Source organism: Mus pahari, chromosome 8, assembly GCF_900095145.1.
Source record: "Mus pahari chromosome 8, PAHARI_EIJ_v1.1, whole genome shotgun sequence".
Taxonomy (NCBI): domain Eukaryota; kingdom Metazoa; phylum Chordata; class Mammalia; order Rodentia; family Muridae; genus Mus; species Mus pahari.
This window is the reverse complement of record NC_034597.1, coordinates 37,977,310-37,996,507: the sequence shown is the minus strand read 5'-3', so window position 1 is coordinate 37,996,507 and position 19,198 is coordinate 37,977,310. Positions and strand designations below refer to the sequence as shown.

Here is a 19,198-nt window from a genome sequence, read left to right as displayed (position 1 = left end):
CACGGGAAAGGCAGGGCACAAGGGAATGGAAATCTACCCAGCACATGCGCAGCTGCCTTGTTTGTTTGTTAGAGCACAGGACAATCAGCGCTATCTTGTAATGGCGAATGTGAGGGCGGCTCCCCACAACAATTAAAGAAAAAAAAATCTTTCTATCTTTTCTATCACCCCCAAATTTTCTCCTTGTCAGTTTGCAATCCATTCCACTTCTCTGCTCCCCATAAAGCCACCTATTCCCCCCTACTTGCTATACTTTGGCCTTTCCTAGAACAGCTTCACACCTCGGGCAATAAGCTGTCAATTGGCTGTCTCTTCAGATTGCACAAAACGGAACTGAGAAGAGTGATATGGCTGGGAGATACAGCTTCCTCAGACACTGCTGCATACGTGAACTGTCATTGGCTGTTACTGCTGGGCTGTGAAGGAGGGGAGCTTTTTATGTTTCTGTGTGACTTGATGCCACGCAGAGCCCTAACATATATGTGTCAGCATGCTTTTCACCGAGTTCATTGTTTTTCATTGAGTTTAGACTCTATTGTTTATACACAGCAGTTCTTAGATATCATCCCCCTTTTAAAATTTTGAAGTAATTTTAGACTTATGACAAAATTACAAAGATGGCACAGAGGGTTTTCATAGACCATCTCACCAGCTTCTTCTAAGAAGTCTCCCATGCCCATGGTACAGTTGCTAACACTTAAGTCAATTTTGGCATAATGATATTACCAACATGTTTTATTCAAATTCTGATTTTAGTTTTAATTGCACTTAGCTATCATATTCCACTCATCTCTTCTATTCTGACAATTTTACAGCTTTTTCGTGTTTTTTTTTTTTATGACCTCAATGATTTTTCAAAACCTTGCCCACGGAGCCATGCCTGATGGTTACACTCTTATCATCCCAGCTACTTGGACAGCCAAGTCTAACCTAGAGAACAACTTAGTGAGCCCTTATCTTTAGAACACTCTGCTGAAGTGATCTTAACGTGTAGCCTTCCTGACGATTAGACTACAGTTGTAAATTTTGGATAATACCACACAGGTGGTATCCAGTGTCATTATGTCCTACAAGCGGCCGAGTCACCCCTGACCTACCAAGTTCTCCACTGTAGAAATGCCATTTTTCCCCACTGTGTCTTGCCTAAGGTCCAACAGCAATCTGGGTCCTACTTAGCCTACCTTGAGGCTGACTCTCACATGTGGGTAATCATTAGAAGTTTGTTCCTTTGCCAGAGAAAATGGATGGCTGACGTCCCCTGCTCTCCTTAGTTCATTTAGAAACATGCATTGTTGTGTTTATACTCATGTTTATTTCTCATACGACCAAGGATTTCAGTGAGCTGTCCATGCCTTATCAGGATACTGAACTCTTGGAGAAATCCAGGGTACTTCTGGGGACACCACGGAGCTATATTTAAACTGCGTTTAGAAATACAACCAAAGGTTAGGGCCCAGTATTCTGCATAGGAGACTGCTGCCAGAGAAGGGCTATTTACTTAGAGAATGACGGGGCTTGTCCCTGTTGGTCTGTGTTTAGACCCTGCACATGCCCATTCTTGCTGGCCACACTAGTGACTCCTACCACTCAATCCAAGGTGACTCCAAGTGACCTGATGAAACAGGCTTCTGCATGACTCAGTACCTGAGTCCCTGAAGGTCAGGCAGTGGGGGTGGACATTTGTTCATCTCCGTCCATGACTCATAGCCTGTCTTTCTGAGGGAAAAATTGCTGTGGGCAAAGCCATGCTCGTCCCCCACACTTGTCTTATTGTACTGTGTGGACTGGGTATCCCTGGATCCTTGAAGTCTACCAAGCCATGAGATCAGGGGTTTCCTGTGCATGTGACAGTGACACGTGACACTTATATACAGTGTTGTCAACACTGTGGCTATATCATAGTGATTGATGACTGTAGCTCATATCCCTTTATCTTTCTGCAGCCAGGGTAGGATGCTCTTGCTGTCACAGAATGTTAAGCGAGCTCAGTACTCCCTTGGGCATCCTCTGGTTAACCTTCTCCCTTTGCAGATGAGGAAGGGACTGTTACTAAGTGCAGCCTTTAAACATAAGGCATCTTGCCTGAACTGTCTCTTGTCTGCCTGGCCATATGTGTCAGGTTCACAGCTTACATGACTGCTGCCCCTAGAAAGGCATACACCTACAGAATACAGGATTTGTTTCTTTACGAAGGCAATCACTTAGAGTAAGTTTGACATTTCCCCTGGAAATTTTGGAGAATTTGGCCAAGTTTGCAGGCATGTGGATTTTTGTACATCTTTGTTAGGAAGTGTGATGGTGGGAAGAGTAGCCCCCCCCCCCCACTTACCTCCGTGCACAGCCGCTCCCTTTATCATGCTCTCCCTCCCTCCTCCCCCTTCCAGCTCAGGATACAAACGCATTTGGAAGCCTGCATTTCTCCTGAATGTTTTTGATCAATTAAGGAAAAGAGACAGCTTGCGTAGAAGGGAAAGTTAACCAGTTTTCATTTTTATTTTAGCTTAAAAATATTTACTATCCTGTAGTGTTTAAGCAGTTTTGTGTTTTCCCGGTTCCAGATGTCCTGAACGATGCTATATTTGATGAAGATCATGATGAGATGGTGATTGTGAAGGACATAGATATGTTTTCCATGTGTGAGCACCACCTTGTTCCATTTGTGGGAAGGGTAAGCTTTCCTTATTGCTTAACTATTTAAGAAAGTATAATGACAATCTTAAATTAGGGCAATTGTATTTCAAACTGTGAACTGATTCTTAATAGTCTCAATATTTATAGTCTACACAGAATATTTTTGACTCTATCTATTTTGGCTAACCTAATAATTGGAAATTTAAGCTGGGCAATAGTGTCACATGCCTGTAACCTTAGGAGACAAAGGCAGGCAGATCTCTGAGTTCAAGGCCAGCCCGGTCTACAGATAGAGTTGTGAGTTCTAGGACAGCCAGGGCTACAAAGAGAAATCCTGTTTCAAAAACCAAAAACTAAAGAGAAAAGGAAATTTAAAAAGCAAACCAGCCAGATGATGGCATATGCCTATCACATTAGCAATCATGAGGGGTGGGGGCAGGAGAATGTCTCTTTGGGGCCAGCCTACACATATAGAGAGACTTTGTCTTGAAAACAATCCCCAAAGATGGCCCACAGGGACCTTTCATCATTAGCACCCTGTTTGTTGGTTGGGATAATAAGGTTAGGCACCTTTTAAGTGTGGTTCCTGTTGGTCTGAAAAGCTTTGCCCTGTATTTGAGTGAGCCGTTTGCTCCCAGATCCATGTACACAGAGCATGACATGGTGACCTCAGCAGGCGTGACTGCAGGGCTTCTGGAGCCAGAGGTTATGGTATTAGAGGGTTTAATTGGATTCTATCCCTTTTTATATTAGGGAAAGAGAATCAAATGCGAGCTAGATAAGTCAGGGTTCTCATTAGATGCACCTTTGAGGGCATGAATGTTTACAAGAATGATGCCCTCTTATGCCAGCTCTCATAATAGCTTAATTCTAATTTGACTTTTATTAATTTTCCAACAGGCAACTTGTAGGGTATAATATGAATATTTAATTTTTTTTGCTTTTTGCTAAAATATTTTTATTTTCTTATGGTTGGAAAACAGAAATGGCACAGTGTATGAAGATTTTCATTGTTATACATTATTGCATTGTATAAACCACAATTCTGCTCTCTTTTCTTTTCTTTTCTTTTCTTTTCTTTTCTTTTCTTTTCTTTTCTTTTCTTTTCTTTTTTCTTCTTTCTTTTTTTCTTTTTTTCTTTTCTTTTTTTTTTTTTTTTTGTGTGTGGTTTTTTGAGACAGGGTTTTTCTGTGTAGCCCTGGCTGTCCTGGAACTCACTCTGTAGACCAGGCTGGCCTTGAACTCAGAAATCCACCTGCGTCTGCCTCCTAAGTGTTGGGATTAAAGGCGTGCACCACCATGCCCAGCTTTTGTTTTCTTTTCTTGCTGTTAAAAACAAATAGCCTGAGCCGGGCATGGTGGCACATACCTTTAGTTCCAGAGGCAGAGGCAGGTATCTGCCTGGCTTATATCAAGTTCCAGGCCAGCCAGGTTTCTTATAAAGAGAAACAAACAGCAGCGGAAAAACCCCAACCAACCAACCAACAAGGCCACTCTCCGAGCCAATTAGTCACCGGCTTTCTCGGTGTACATATGCATCCATTTCTGCTGGGATGTATCCAGGACTAGAGGGGTTGCAGGGTCATAGATATGCCCATATTCACCTTGCTCCCTGCTGGCCTTCGGCTCTGCAAAGGAGCATGTGGGAGTTATCAATATTTTATATTCCAGTAGCACTTGGTACTTCCTTCTTTAGTATTTAGTTCTGTCTGCCTGCCTATCTATCTGTCTGTCTGTCTGTCTGTCTATCTATCTATCCATCCATCCATCCTCCCACCCATTTATTATCTATCTAATCTCTGCATACTTTTAAAAAACTTTTAATTGATTCTTTGTGAATTTCACATCATTCACTCCAATCCCATTCTTCTCCCTGTCCCTTCATATCACCCTATGTCCTTGCAACTTCTCCCCTCCAGAGAGAACAAAACAAACAAACCCCCAAACAAACAAACATACAGAATCCTGCCATGGAAGCTGTGCTGTGTCACGGTGTGTCATGGTGTGTCCCACAGGACACTCTTTTGCCCCAAACAGCTCTACTTGCAAATGTTCATTGCAGTGAGGTCTGGTTTGAGGCCTCTGGCTTCTGCCATGCTATCAGCACTGGATTCTCACTGGGACTCCTCGGACATTCTTCTGTTGCTCTGTGCCATCGAGATCCTGAAGCTTTGGATGTGAGGGACCTATCCCTTCACATACTCCAGCAGTTCATGGATGAGGTGGATGTTGGGGTGGGCTAGCTCAGGGCCCTGCATCTTGGCTTGGATGGGCTAGCTCAGGGTCCTGCATCTGGGCTTGGATGGGCTAGCTCAGGGCCCTGCATCTGGGCTTGGATGGACTAGCTCAGGGTCCTGCATCTGGGCTTGGGTGGGCTAGCTCAGGGCCCTGCATCTGGGCTTGGGTGGGCTAGCTCAGGGCCGTGCATCTGGACTTGGGTGGGCTAGCTCAGGGCCCTGCATCTGGGCTTGGGTGGAAGCTGAGTTAGTCAGTCCTGGGCCTGCTCCATGGAATAACAAGGAACAGCATCATTTGTATGTACAGTTCCTGCCACTTAAAGGATTTTCCCTGACTTTACTGTGATGTTACATGCCCATTTTTTTTCCTTATTGAATATAGTTTTTCTTGACAGGTTTTCAGATTTTAATTTGTCATTTCAGTAAGAAGTTTCTTCATATAATTTGAAAGTATGTAGGAAATTGCTTTATAGGTTTTAAGGATACATTGTCACTGTGATAAACTTTTGTTTTTTATTTTTTGTTTTTGGTTTTTCGAGACAGGGTTTCTCTGTGTAGCCCTGGCTGTCCTGGAACTCACTCTGTAGACCAGGCTGGCCTCGAACTCAGAAATCCGCCTGTCTCTGCCTCTCGAGTGCTGGGATTAAAGGCGTGTGCCACCCTGCCCAGCTCACTGTGATAAACTTAACCTGTGTGCATGCTATGGTCTTCCTGTATCTGCTTTCTGTGTTTTCATTTAGCTGGTAATCTTTCTCTCTTCCCCGAAGGTTCATATTGGTTATCTTCCTAACAAGCAAGTCCTTGGTCTCAGTAAACTTGCCAGGTAAGTGTGAGGTCTCCAGAATTGTTCCTATTTGCCAAGACTCAAGATTTCTTCCAGGCTGGAGAGATGGCTCAGTGGTTAAAAGCACTGGCTGCTCTTCCAGAGCACCAGGGTTCAATTCCTAGCATCCACATGGCAGCTCACAACTGTCTCTAACTCCAGGATCTGACACTCACAGATGCATGCAGACAAAACACCAATGCACAAAAAATAATTTGTAGTAAAAAATGTCTTATTTCTACCTTATGGAGCTAACTTAAAAGTTATAATGTGACTTAAATTAGTTCTTGCATAGGCAGCCCTAACACTGTCTCTGCCTTCTCCCTCACTGCCTGTTCCTCTCTCCCCACAAGCCCATTACTGCTCTCAGCTTGCTGTTCCAGCTTCTGTGTCCGCCTGCTGCCGTGTCTCCCCACTGTGATGGTGATGGATCCATAAGTCCACATGGACCCTTCCCTTTATAAGTTGTCATGGTCGTAGTGTTTAACACAGCCACAAAAAGTAAAAGCAGTCTTCCCCCAGTTACTTACTCCCAAATAATAGTGAAAACAGTTGATTTTATATCAACTGTGAATGACAGCATCATCCGTATGCTTATTGTACAAACAGTCACAGGCGCAATATTCTGGTGTTTTCTTTTCCACCAAGGATGCTAATTCTGCCTTTATCATGGGAATTCTGGCATTGCTGAATCTGTAATAGACAGTCTATATAGACTGAGTTGGTGATGGCTTCCATCCTAAGAATGAATGCTAAGGCATGGTCTTTTTTACTGGCCTCTCTCTGGTGCTCAGCTCAAGCCCAGGGCCTCATTTAATCAAGTGAGTGACTCTACCGCTGAGCCATACCTCCAGGCCTCTGAAGACCTTGAAGACCCCTGCATGATCGACAGTACGAGAGATGGCTTCTTGAGTGACCCAGTGGCGTCATGAAATAAACGATGACTCAGGCACAGGAGGACAATCTTGGTTATGTCCTTTCCTGGTGAAAAGACCTTAAATAGTTAAATCTTTGTGAAGCATTACAAAGAAACTGATTGTTAGCATGAGGATTTGCCATTGTGCTAATAGGATTAAAATTCAAGAATAAAATAGAACACCAAACCAAGGCATTGAGTGTTCAACTGCCCGTTTCTTTTAAGAAATGAGAATGCTTAGAGATCAAGGGGTAATAAAGAAAGCTATGTCTTAGCGACACCTCACTGTTCATTTTAATCTTGTGTGTGCAGTCTGTGGTCTGTTCACCTTTAATGCATGACCTTTCCATTCCAGTGAAGTCAAATATCAAGCAGGAAAGCCTCAAAGTCATAGGAAGACACCAGAAGTGATTTGATTTGGTTCTGGTGGAAGTCTAGAGTAAACTCAGACCAAAAAGGTGTATGTTTTCTTGCCTTAGAACAATTGAATGAATATGATTAAATCTTGGAGTTGGAATTGTAGTTCCTGGGTATTGAGTTACTTTGGAATTGTAGTTCCTGGGTATTGAGTTACTTGGCTTTGAAGGGCTTTCCAGGTCAGCTACTGCAATGGCCAGAGAGAAGGGAATAGCAGCCTCCTCTTGACGGGGCAACGGGATGGTAGCTGTAGCCACAGAAATGTCTGTCCTCACACCCAAAGCGCTGCATTCAGTCCACAGTGCACAGACAGGTTTGCCTTAAGTTCAGAGCAATTGTATGGTATGGCTAACGCTTAAAGAAATGCAAACCAGAAAATGGGAGCAAGGCACGCTCTAGTGTGTGCAGCCAGATTCATTGCCAGAAATAAGGGATTTGACCCACAGGTGGTGAGGTGACACTCCAAAGCTGGCTTTGGTTACAAAATGGTTAAGGCGTGTGACACTATACCAAACACTACATCTTTCTTTTAAAATATTTTAAAGACTTCTTATTTCATATCTGAGAGTATTGTGCATGCATGCGTGTCTGTGTACTGCATGCTTGCCGTGTGCCCATGAATGCCAGAAGAGGGCATCAGGTTCTCTGGAACTGGAGTTACAGGTGGTTTTGAACCACCATGTGGGTGTTGGGAACTGAATCTGGGTCCTCTATAAGAGCAACTGGTGTTCTTAACCACTGGGCCATCTTTCTGGCTCCTTAACAAATTTATTTTTTAAAGTATCTTAATCTCTTGACATCTTTTAGTTTCCAAAGCCTCGCAGCAAGGCAGGTCTTTGTGAGTTCAAGGACAGCCTGGTATATATAGCAAGTTCTAGTCCAGCAAAGGCTACATAGTGAGAGGCCCAACTTCCTCTTCAGGGCTACATTATATTTCTTTGATTGGTCATTCATTCACCTAGCTCTTCAACGCAGATAAATATAGCTTGTAGATTGAGACTGTTGTTAAGAGGGAAGACTGGTGATAGATTTTTAAAGAATTTGTACAGAAAACTTAAGTGTACATTTAACCCCGTTGAGTGGCGAGTTCTTTAGCCTTTGCCTTTTCCAGCTTGGCAATGCGAGCCACAAACATAGGATCCAGGATGTTGCCTCCCCAGTGATGGCAGATCTTGTATCTGTCGTTGTCATTGGTCCTAATAGCTTCCACCAGCTTAGCCAGAGCACCCTTGTCTTCCAAGTTAACCTGTGTGAAGGCAACAGTGCTGCTTGTCTTCCTGTGGACCAGGTGCACCAGCCTGGCCTTTCCCTTGTTGATGCAGTAGGCCACCCCCATCTTTTGACATAGGGCAGCCAGGAAAACCACCAGCTCAGTGGGGGTCTATCATGGGCTGTCACCACCAGCTGAGCCTTCTTGTATTGGCAACTACTCCAAGTTTTAAACTCCACCATGTAGTTTTGATTTAGACTTCCTTAATGGCTGAAGATCCTGCTGGTTTTTTCCTTTTTATCACGGATTTCCAGGGCTCCTTAAGCAGGCACGTTCATGCTCGCACACGTCCATGCTTTTCGTTTGTCTTGCCTAACACAGCTCCCCTTCTGGCTGACAAGTGCTTTCCCCTTCCTCTCCTTACTGCCCCCCATGGCTGAGCTTCTGTCTCCCCACCTTCCCTCCACCCCACCCCACCCCCTGATCTAAGGGTCCTTGACTCTGCTGCTGGAGGGTTCTTTCTCGAGTGCAGACTTAATTATGCTGCCCCTTTTGTGACTGCCCATAGCTTTTAAGACAAAGGTCAGGTTCTTTGGAATAATGGAGAAGACTCCAGAGAGTAGAAGGTGAATAGAAGTGCAGTCATTGAAATATTAAATCAGAGATTGCTGGAGGTCTAACTGACTGAGGGATCCATTCTAATATTTAGAGATGAAAACACATGTATCAAAAAGATCAAACCTTAAAAGCCTCAGTGAATCTTTGTGCTTTTTGAGACAAGGCTGTACTCTGTAGCTGAGGCTAGTCTAGAACTCACGGCAGTCCTCTTGCATCAGCATCCTGAACGCTGGCATGGCGGGGGGTCAGCCACGACATCCAGCAAATGTATGACTCAGATTTCCTAGCTGAGGGGAGGATGCAGTGCATGGGAAGCCAGGGAAGCTGCCTGTGAACACAGGGGAAAGGGAATGGTTAAGGTTGCCGTGGGGTGCTCGGCGCTGCTCAGTTCTGAGTCTTCCTTGTGGACCAGCCAAATCAATCACTTATTTGTGATGTGTTAATGCATTCCTAGAAGAGCCAGGCGTGGCGGTGCACACCTTGAATTCCAGCACTCAGGCAGGGGGGATCTCTGAGTTCAAGACCAGCCTGGTCTCATAGAAGAAGTGACTCTTAATGGTGTCCAAATCGTGAGCAAGCAGTGATGTTTTAAAGAAATATTCTGTCATGGCAATTGCTGCCCTTACATGGACTGTCCATGCTACCACCTGGCAGGTTTCATTGTAAGGCCATGAGCCTCTTATTTGGGAGAGCATTAATCCTGTGAAATACTTATATAAACCCTTTGTGAAGAAAGACCTGAAGAAATCTAATCTTCTCTAATCTGATTACTCTAATAGATTTAGCTGGTTCACTAGTTGACCTACTATTAATTAACAAATAGCCTTTTTATTTTTAACTTGAACTTTAAGCTCTGATAAAACAATATGATTAATTAGAGTGCCTGAGACTCAGCCTGAAAATTGATGACTGGGGGGGGGGGTGTCAAGATTTGTTACTCCCCTGTAGTTATGTTTGCACTAAGTGAGCTCTACACCGGGGGCCCATTAGTTCTCCCAGTTTCTCTCTAGGGACGTGGGAGCAGAGCTGAGGTGGGACAGGTGCTCTCTGCCTGAATGCATTCCCTGCTGCTTCCCAAAGGCCACCTCCCCTGTCCACACCCACCCTCCCAGCCACAAGCTCACTGTCCCACGAGGAAGCTTTGCAGAATTCATTTTATTAAACACGTGACTAACCAAAACATTGCTTTTCTAGGATTGTAGAAATCTACAGTAGACGACTACAAGGTAAGCACAAGCTTTATCGACAGAAAACATTTCGCCTATTACAAATGTAATAGATGATGCAGCAGTCCAGCCCTCTGAAGGCAGGCCCAGAAACAGCCCCGCCCTGCTTTCAGGCTCCTCCCTTGTCTACGCATGTATTTTCAAACCAGACCCTTTACATTGAAACAAAAGCAGGCTCCTGTGTACTCACAGCCTTTCCTGTTTCCCGTTCAACACGCCTTAAACAACTCCCACACCTCACACCCCTAACCACGTGTGAACTAATCCACCAGCCAATCTCTGCTCTGGGAGACATTTGGATTTTGTCAGTTTCCTGGCATCGGCATGATTCTGAGGACATGTGTGCATCTATTGAAAAAAGCAATGTTCCATCTTTTTGTGTCTGCCCTTTAAACCTACCTCTTTGTCACACCCTCAGTTCAAGAGCGCCTTACCAAACAGATTGCCGTTGCCATCACAGAAGCCTTGCAGCCTGCTGGTGTCGGGGTGGTGATTGAAGCGACGTAAGTCCAAACCCGCCTTTGATTATGTCTCAGTAGCATCGACAGCAACCTCTGCCTCTAGTGCCGCTCAGCTTCTCTAGTGCCGCTCAGCTTCTCTAGGACCGAGGAGCCAGGGATAGGAAAGAGTCTTGTTCTGAGTTTGATCTTATTTGGATCCTGTGCGTGTGTATCTGTGTTTGTGGAGGCCAAAAGGAGAGTTACAGAGAACTGTGGATCTCCCCAAATGGGAGCCAAATTCAGGTCAGTTGATGTTCTCGTAACCACTCCAGCCCCTAGCTTTTTATTTTTTCCCTCTTGTGAGAACATTGGAGCTCTTGGAGTCTTAAGCATCAGTGCAGAAGTTTTTGTATGGTCAGCAGTATTTTTGTGTCTCCCCTGTTTCCTTAGCTTTTTCATGAACACACATTTGTTAAATAGAAAATAAGTAAGAATTGGCACAAAGGGCAACTGAAGACGCTGTTTATAAGAACAACATTTTTCTTTTTTTCTTTTTTTTCCTTGCTTATGGCATATGTTTTCTTTTATTATTATTATTATTATTTTCTTTATTTACATTTCAAATGCTATCCCGAAAGTTTCCTATGCCCCTCCCCCCCACCTCTGCTCCCCTACCCACCCACTCCCACTACTTGACCCAGGCCTTGCCTAGTGCTGGGTCAAATAAAGTTTGCAAGACCAAGGGGCCTCTATTCCCAGTGATGGCCGATTATNAAAGTTTGCAAGACCAAGGGGCCTCTATTCCCAGTGATGGTCGATTAGGCCATCTTCTGCTACATATGCAGCTAGAGACACAAACTCAGGGGGTACTGGTTAGTTCATATTGTAAGAACAACATTTTTCTAGTTTTCAACATCATTGTTAACTGAGGTTTTAGTAAACATAATCACTGCTGATAGGACCCAACACAGTGTCTTGATAGCAGAGTAGACAGCAGTGTTTAAATCAGACTAGAGACTGGCTCAGTCCTGAGTCGCCATTTCTGTAGGAGTGAAACAGTTTAGATCCTTCCTTGCAACAGTGTTGCCATCCCCAGTCACCCAGGACTTCACACTGTTTAGCTGTAACTGCAAACCCATCTCTCCCACTCAGTGCTCAGAGCCTCTGGGAAGCCCTGTGTGGTTCCACGTGACCAACTCTTTTGGATCCCACACTGGAGTGACAGCGTGTGGTGCTTGTCTTTCTGTGTCTACCTTCACCTCATGTAATGGTCTCCAGACACACTTAGACTGAGTTATGAGAATCATACACATTGTATAGGACGTCCCCTCCCATGCTATGGAGGTCCCCAAGCTCTGGCCTTGGTATGCTGTCTGTCTTTGCCATGTTGCCTAGACTCACTGACCACTTTTCCCTGCATTTGCTGGCATGATCGGTATCCGTGAGCATCTCTCTGGACACCCTCTTTGGTACAGTGCCATCATACCACGGTCCTGAGGGTAGAACAAGCCCTCTGAATTTCTTTTAATTCAGAACTACATTCAACCACTCAGCTGGGAAATTTCAAGGAGTTGTCCTGATTAAAAACCCATCTGTTGGGCAATATTAGATATTTAATAAAGACTGCTTCAAAATTGGAAGAAAAAAAAAGAACTTATGTGTTCCTTCACCCAGGAAGAACATTCTGCTTTCCCCTTCAGATTGGATGTATCAAGGACTCGACCATGAATAGGAATAAAAGCTGTATGAGATAAAATGATTTAAGAGAAACTTTAATGTTTCCCTAAGAGGGGATGTTTTGATGCTCTGGATAACGGTGAACTGAGACCAGTTTTTTGCCCTGAGTTTTATTTAACTGAAATAAGTGTTGTATATACTCCTGTCTGCTTTTAAACCAGCTCGTTTTCTTATAGACACATGTGCATGGTAATGCGAGGCGTGCAGAAAATGAACAGCAAGACTGTCACTAGCACCATGCTGGGCGTGTTCCGGGAAGACCCCAAGACTCGGGAGGAGTTCCTCACACTCATCAGGAGCTGAGCTTCCGTGTGGGAGCCCTGGTTTGCAGACCCCACTGCTGCGGGCGCTGTCTGTCTCAGTCGTACATTCCAGTTTCAGTTGGTACACTTGTGAACTTTACTTCTCACCATGAATTGTATTTAATAATTATTTATATAGATATGTCAAATAAAGGTGATCAACTAAGGGTGAGCTTCCGCTTTCTTCTTGCCACTGTCTTAGTGGCAACGTCAAAGTGAACTGCCAGGAGTATAGGTTATCCACAGCAACTGCTGCCATTCAGAGCCCCCAGGGATGCCGGGAAGGAGGGGAACTCAGGCATTTGGTTGACATCATCACTGACTCATTAGCAGAGGGCACTGGGCATTTAAGGAGCCGTGGCCACTGTGCTGTTCTCCGCCTCCAGTGGGCATAGTCTAACGTTGGAGTGCTGGAGGTGGTGAGGGGTCAGAGAGACTTGCCCTCTGCATTCAGAGACCCGCGGACACCACTCTGTTTTGATCATGTATGTGACGCCACCAGGGACGTTTTCTTCTTTATATTTATTAACTGTCCAGCTATGACACTGGTCTCTGAGGGAAGGTGGCGGGATATCTGCCTTTAATTTTGCTGTGAGTTAAGAAGACAAAATTTTCACCTTCTATATTTTGAAATTTTGAGAAGGGGGAATTCCTTTCTGCAGTAGTTTCCTTAAGTTTATTCTCATGTCAGCTACGTGGATTCTGAGGGTTGACTCTGTGCCTTGGTGAGAATATCGCACCATTTGGAGAGCAGGTACTTCGCCATCTTTTCGGACAGCCATTACTTCTCAAGTTTATAAGTACCCACTCGGCACATGGCTGATCTCCTGTTAGAAGTTCTTGGGAGTTGACTCTGTCTATTCCTAGGAGATGCTTTAAAGCATTTTCAAAAACTCGCATGAGGTGGTTTTTTCTGTGAGGTATTTTTTGCAATTATTTCCAAGATCTTTTGGAGCTGCTGCTCAGTCAGCTCTGTGGACTCCCAGCTCCTCTGAACTGCAGGGAGCATGGGGTGGTGAGGGAGGCCAGGGAGCTGTGCCCACTGCTCTGGACATGGCGTGGCTGTTGATGCACAGAGGACTTTGGTCTAATTCTTTTCTTGTTGGTGTGTGCCTTGTCTTCAGTACAGGTGTGCCCGGAGGTGTAGCTGTCTGGGAAGTGTGGCTATGTACCAGTTACCATGTCCTCCACTGGGGCAGTGAGGCCCAGGTTAAATCACAGCATTCTTGCTCCCCTGCAAAAACACAGTCATAGCCGTTCCAATGAAGAGTTCTCCCTCTGACTGACACAGTGCTCTTTAAATGAATTCCTGTGGTCTTATCTACCACTTAGATACTCAACAGCTTATGATAAGACAAGACAAGACCTGGTTTTTAATTTTATTATTATTTTTTTACCTCTACCTTTTCCTAGCACTTTCTATATTTAGAGTCAAGTTGATTTCAAGTTTCCTTTGAAATCTAACCTGATAGCAGGGTTAGCCTGCTTTGCTGTTTAGACATTTCTAGGTAGAATGCTAAGGATGTAACCTGCGTTTGGTATTTTAAAGTTAAACAAAACCAGTGTGACTTGACTTAGAGGACCAAAGAAGTTGTCAGATATACTTTCATCTTTCGGGGGGGGGGGCCTGGTCACTTGTATCCCTTCTGAACAACCCTGTCGGGTCATTCTCTAGAGGTGTTCTTAACAAATGCCTGACATCTCCAGGCTGTGTTCTCATCAGCATCTATGTAGGGGTAGCCTTGTCAGTCTCAGTCTTGTCCATAGTGACCTTCTCACATCCATGATGTCAAGTCCATTTGGGGAATTCTTAAGAATTTGATGTATAATATACTGTTCAGTTACACTGTGTGGATTTACTGTATATATATATATGTATGTTACTGAAGTTGGGTCTATTTAAATGATTAAAGTGTTTTTAATTTTGTTCTTGTGGATGTTTTTTTTTTTCAATCACCATTATAAGTACATTATATCAATTAATTTGATTATTTTGGTTCTGTTTTAGCTAAAATATCCATCACAAAGGTTTTGTTTACCTGGTAAAGCGTTAGAGTACAAATCTCAATGATAATTTGATGTAACCCGAGGCTTTGGTAGTTTCTCTTTAATGTGTGGTTGGAGTGTTAGGAACTCCAGCCTCCTGCTGGTAATGGAAGGGGAGGTCTCAGGGAGCTGCAGCCTCCTGGGACTGTCACTATTTTTGCTTGGATGCTGATGGGGAAGGAAGTGGCTAGGGGCAGGAAGCAGAAAGGGATTGCTCTCCTCTTTGCCCAAGGAGAGCCCAGAAGTGAGATGCAAAGGGTTTTGCTTTTACTGATCTGTGCCAGATTCCCTGTGCCCTCTTGCTTGTGGTCTTCTGCATGGCTCTTCCTTGGGCAATGGCTCTAGCCCTCACTGGCTGCCTGTGTATCTAGGTGCCAGGCACTGGAGTGGTTCACTGCTACTTACCATATACTGCAGACATGGAATCTTGCCACTCTGAGGAGTGCTCACTGGGATAACTTTGGCACCAAAGTTCCAAGTGTCAAAACTAAACTGCTCAACTCAGCCCAGTATGTTGGTACTGAGTTGTTTTTTTTTTGTTTTTTTTTTTTTCTGAAAAATACACCAGCCCTTTGTCACCCAAAGTTGAAAGAAGTCTTTCCAGAGGTGGCGCTCACCTTTAACTCCTGCGCTCTGGAGGCAGAGGCAGGTGGGAGGATAGTGACATCTGAGGTCTTAGGCCTTAGTCTTTCTCCTGTCCTCCCTCCTCCTTCCCCCCCCACTCTCCCCCTCCCTGCAGCACTGTGGAATCTACCCAAGGCCTCTTATATTTGAGGGGGTCACTCTAGCACGGATCAACACCTAGCCCCGCACGGTCTCTTCTCTCTTCATAGTGTGGTGACTTCCTTGCAGGTCCTGGTAGGATGAGCTGACATGTTTGATGGTCCTAAGGGTCTGCCTGCTTCCCTCCTTTCTGCCTTCCACTCCTTGCTGTGAGCAGCAGGCACACAGCTCTGACTTTTGAGACATCCTGTAGCTTCTGGAACGGACTCTGCCTGGGTGTGGGGAAGGCTCCTGGGTTTTTGTTTTTGTTTTTCTGACTTTGAGAGGCAGGATTCTTCTCACTGCCCTTGATGAATCTCCACACTTGAAAATAATCTGCAGGCAGGCAGACAACCGAGACACATTTCTGATTTGTCTTTTTGTAAGGTTTTTTTCTACTCCATCTGTATGTGGGGATGCTAGATTTTTGGTTTTTTTTTTTTTTTTTTTTTTTTTTTTTGGTTTTCTTGACATGGTTTCTCTGTGTAGCCCTGGCTGTCCTGGACTCACTTGGTAGTCCAGGCTGGCCTCGAACTCAGAAATCCGCCTGCCTCTGCCTCCCGAGTGCTGGGATTAAAGGCGTGTGCCACCATGCCCGGCGGGATGCTAGTTTTTAATAGCATGTTCTGTCTTGACTATACATTTCTTCATGGATTTTCTTTCCCCCCACTCTCTTGAAGGGCTTTTTACTTGTAGAATGGAGGGACACACTGAATAGTGTAGAGAAAAGCTGAGGCAGACAGGGTTTGTGGGTAAAACGCTTGCTGTATAAATAAGCACTAGGACCAAAAGTTCAGATCCTTCCACTCATGCACAGTACATACCCCTGTGATTCCCAGCGCTGGAAGGTCGCTCCCCCTGCACCCCAGAGCCTTGCCAGTCCTGCTGAGTCCCAAGCTCTGTAAGAAATCCTGCCTCGAAAATCTAGAAGTGTGACTGAGAAAGAAACCTGTCCTTGACCTCTGACCTTTGCACACAAACAAGCTTGTGAACTAGTGTTTGTACACACCACACACACACACACACACACACACACACACAAATGATTCTGAGTACCAGGGACTCCAGAGTTATTTTCTGTCAGCTATTTGGTATATTCCCTAAACCAACCAAAGGCAACTCTCAGATGAAATTTGCTCACTAGAGTCTCAAGCTCTGGGTTTCTGAATGTGGATGTGCATATAAGCTCAGGGCACAAGGATATAAAGTCCTCCCCTGTCAGCATCTGAGTGCCTCTTGCCCAGTTGTCCAAGTCACTGTTTTCCTGAAGGGGGACGAGGAGACGGACTTCCCGGGCAGTGTTGACTATCCTAGCAGAGTCTCCATATTAGTTTACTATTGAAGAAATAACTAGACTGAGTGTGATCCGATGTTTCTATGATAACAGAGCTCTGGCAGCAGGAGGAATATCCCTTCACGGCCGGCATAGTGACACCACCGTGTCAAAACAACAAAATGTGTGCGCATCACCTAGTCGTTCTGTCTAGTCTGAATTAAATGCTAAATTGTCCTAATATTATGTTTAAACAGGCATCCCGTATGCTTAGCACAAAGTTCAGCAAAAACATAACGTCCCAGTGGTGTATAGCGTGTGACTCTAGAGTGAGGGCTGGCTTCTGTAAATATCGGGATGAAAAATTCATTATGTGTTCATGGAGTTCTTTTAAAGTTAGTGCATGCTAACCATGAAGAATGGAAAATCAAAAGCATAGGCATTACAAAAGTGTCACTTTGCATCGCTGTGACCACCACTGCTAAAGAGAAAAGATGGTCTGAGGAACCATCTTTTCCAGGGCAGAGCCTCTTGAAATTTGGTTTCCTTTCACAGTGATTTTATTTGATCTTATAACACACTTGCACACGTTTTGAAAGACAACAATGATAGAAATGTCTTCCTTCTCTTCCTGTCACCCAGCCCCCTTCCCTATCGCTCCCGGTTCCTTATGGAACTGTCCAAAAGGATTGCAAGCTTATTCACACTCGTGTATTTACATCAAGGGTTCTCGACCACACACGTTCCTCCCCAAACCACCTAAGATGCTTTTGTCAACACGTATGCCTGCACCCACTTTAGAACTATGCAGTATTCATTGGAAAAGAAAAGAAAACAAGGGCTGGTGAGATGGCTCAGTGGGTAAGAGCACCCGACTGCTCTTCCNAAGGTCCNGAGTTCAAATCCCAGCAACCACATGGTGGCTCATAACCATCCATAACAAGATCTGACGCCCTCTTCTGGAGTGTCTGAAGATAGCTAGAGTGTACTTACATATAATAAATAAATAAATCTTTAAAAATATACATATATATATATAAAAAGAAAAGAAAAGAAAACAAACAAAAACCCCTCGAGGATTCCAGTGAGTGCCTTCAGTGGAGAACTACTAACTAAACATTCAGTTCCTCTGACCACATGACCAGGAAACCAGTCTCTTCATCCTGGGCAATTTAGGTGGAGAACAGTATAGGGATTATCGTGGGAGAAGGGACTCCAGCATCCAGGTAAGACAATCAAAAGCATCTCTAGCCGCGCAGTTGATACATCTAAAGGTAAACTGCCTCCTATGAGGGACTGTCTCCACGTTAATACTGTCAGTTCTACAATTACCTGTGTATGAGGAATTCATTTCTCTGGTCCGAGTTTTCTTTTTATTTCTTTTCCTTTCTTTTTCTCTCCTTTTCGCTCCGGCCCCTCTCACTCCAGCCCTGTGGTCTGATTTTTCTAAGCACACTCCACTTCCACACTCTGATTCATCACGGGAGACTTAGAAAATAGAGTTGGGGGGAAGGAAAACACTAGTTACCTAATTGTATAACCCAGAAGTAACTGCTGTTAACATTTTTTTCTTTTCTTTCATTTCGTTAAATAATATAGAAAAGCAATTTCATCCAGACATTATTTTACCGGCATTTCCTTAGGATGGATTACTGATGGATAAGAAGTAAAGAAATAAACAAAAGCTCACACATTTCTCACCCCAACCCCCAATTTGTAATGATTAGTTCCTATCTGATTCTAACTCTGCCCTGGCCTTTCCCAGACAGTTTAAGCTTCTTCTAAACTCAGACTTTGATGTCTAGTACTCCAGTCTCTGCCCCATTTTTCTTGATATAACTATCTATAGCCTTGGAGATCCTAAGGTCCACATAGCTTTCCCTGTCCTTCCTTGGTATCTTATCTTTATAGCATTGTTTAAAGAGTTACATAGAGGGGCTGGAGAGATGGCTCATAGGTTAAGAGCCCAGAGGTCCCAGAGTTCGATTCCCAGCAACCACATGGTGGCTCATAACCATCTATAATGAGATCTGGTGCCCTCTTCTGGCATACAGGCATATATGCAGGCAGAACACTATACATAATAAGTCTAAAAAAAAAAAAACAAAACAAGAAAAAATTCTATGGTATAAATAACACAGGTAAATAATTACTTTCATATTGACAAGCTTTTGTTTCTAGTTTCTTGTGACAATGTCTCAGTGAACACCTGTATTTCCAAGGGTAAGTTCTAGTGTAGAGTTCTTGAAACAAAATATCTTGTTTTCTCTCTTCCTAAAGTAGCAAGAGTGGATGTCTGCAGATGAGCTCTGCCTGTTTGTGGCTCTCACATGGTACAGTTGTCCTCATGTATCTTAACTGTCTTAAAGCTAAACTTTTAATGGCACAAGAGTTACTTGGGGCAATATACCAGTATTGAGATTTAATTATTTACTTGTACCTCCTCACGTGTGTGTGTGTGTGTATGTGTGTGTGTGTGTGTGTGTGTGTGTGTGTGTGTTCTTCTGTGATCCAATCACTCTGGGTAAATGCATATACCCACCATGGTGAATACACTGAG

General features: G+C 44.2%; 1 protein-coding gene across 1 annotated transcript in view; it reads left to right on the top strand.

Annotated features, from left to right (window-relative positions):
- Gch1 (GTP cyclohydrolase 1) overlaps positions 1-14,449 on the top strand; it is a 28,582-nt gene extending 14,133 nt beyond the window's left edge. Inside the window, exons 2-6 of the mRNA XM_021204098.2 lie at positions 2,559-2,668; positions 5,636-5,691; positions 10,047-10,078; positions 10,497-10,581; positions 12,432-14,449. Of these exons, the coding sequence (XP_021059757.1) occupies positions 2,559-2,668; positions 5,636-5,691; positions 10,047-10,078; positions 10,497-10,581; positions 12,432-12,558 (410 nt within the window). The 3' untranslated portion in view covers positions 12,559-14,449. The remainder of the gene's footprint in view (positions 1-2,558; positions 2,669-5,635; positions 5,692-10,046; positions 10,079-10,496; positions 10,582-12,431) is intronic.
- The last annotated feature ends 4,749 nt before the right edge of the window (positions 14,450-19,198 follow it).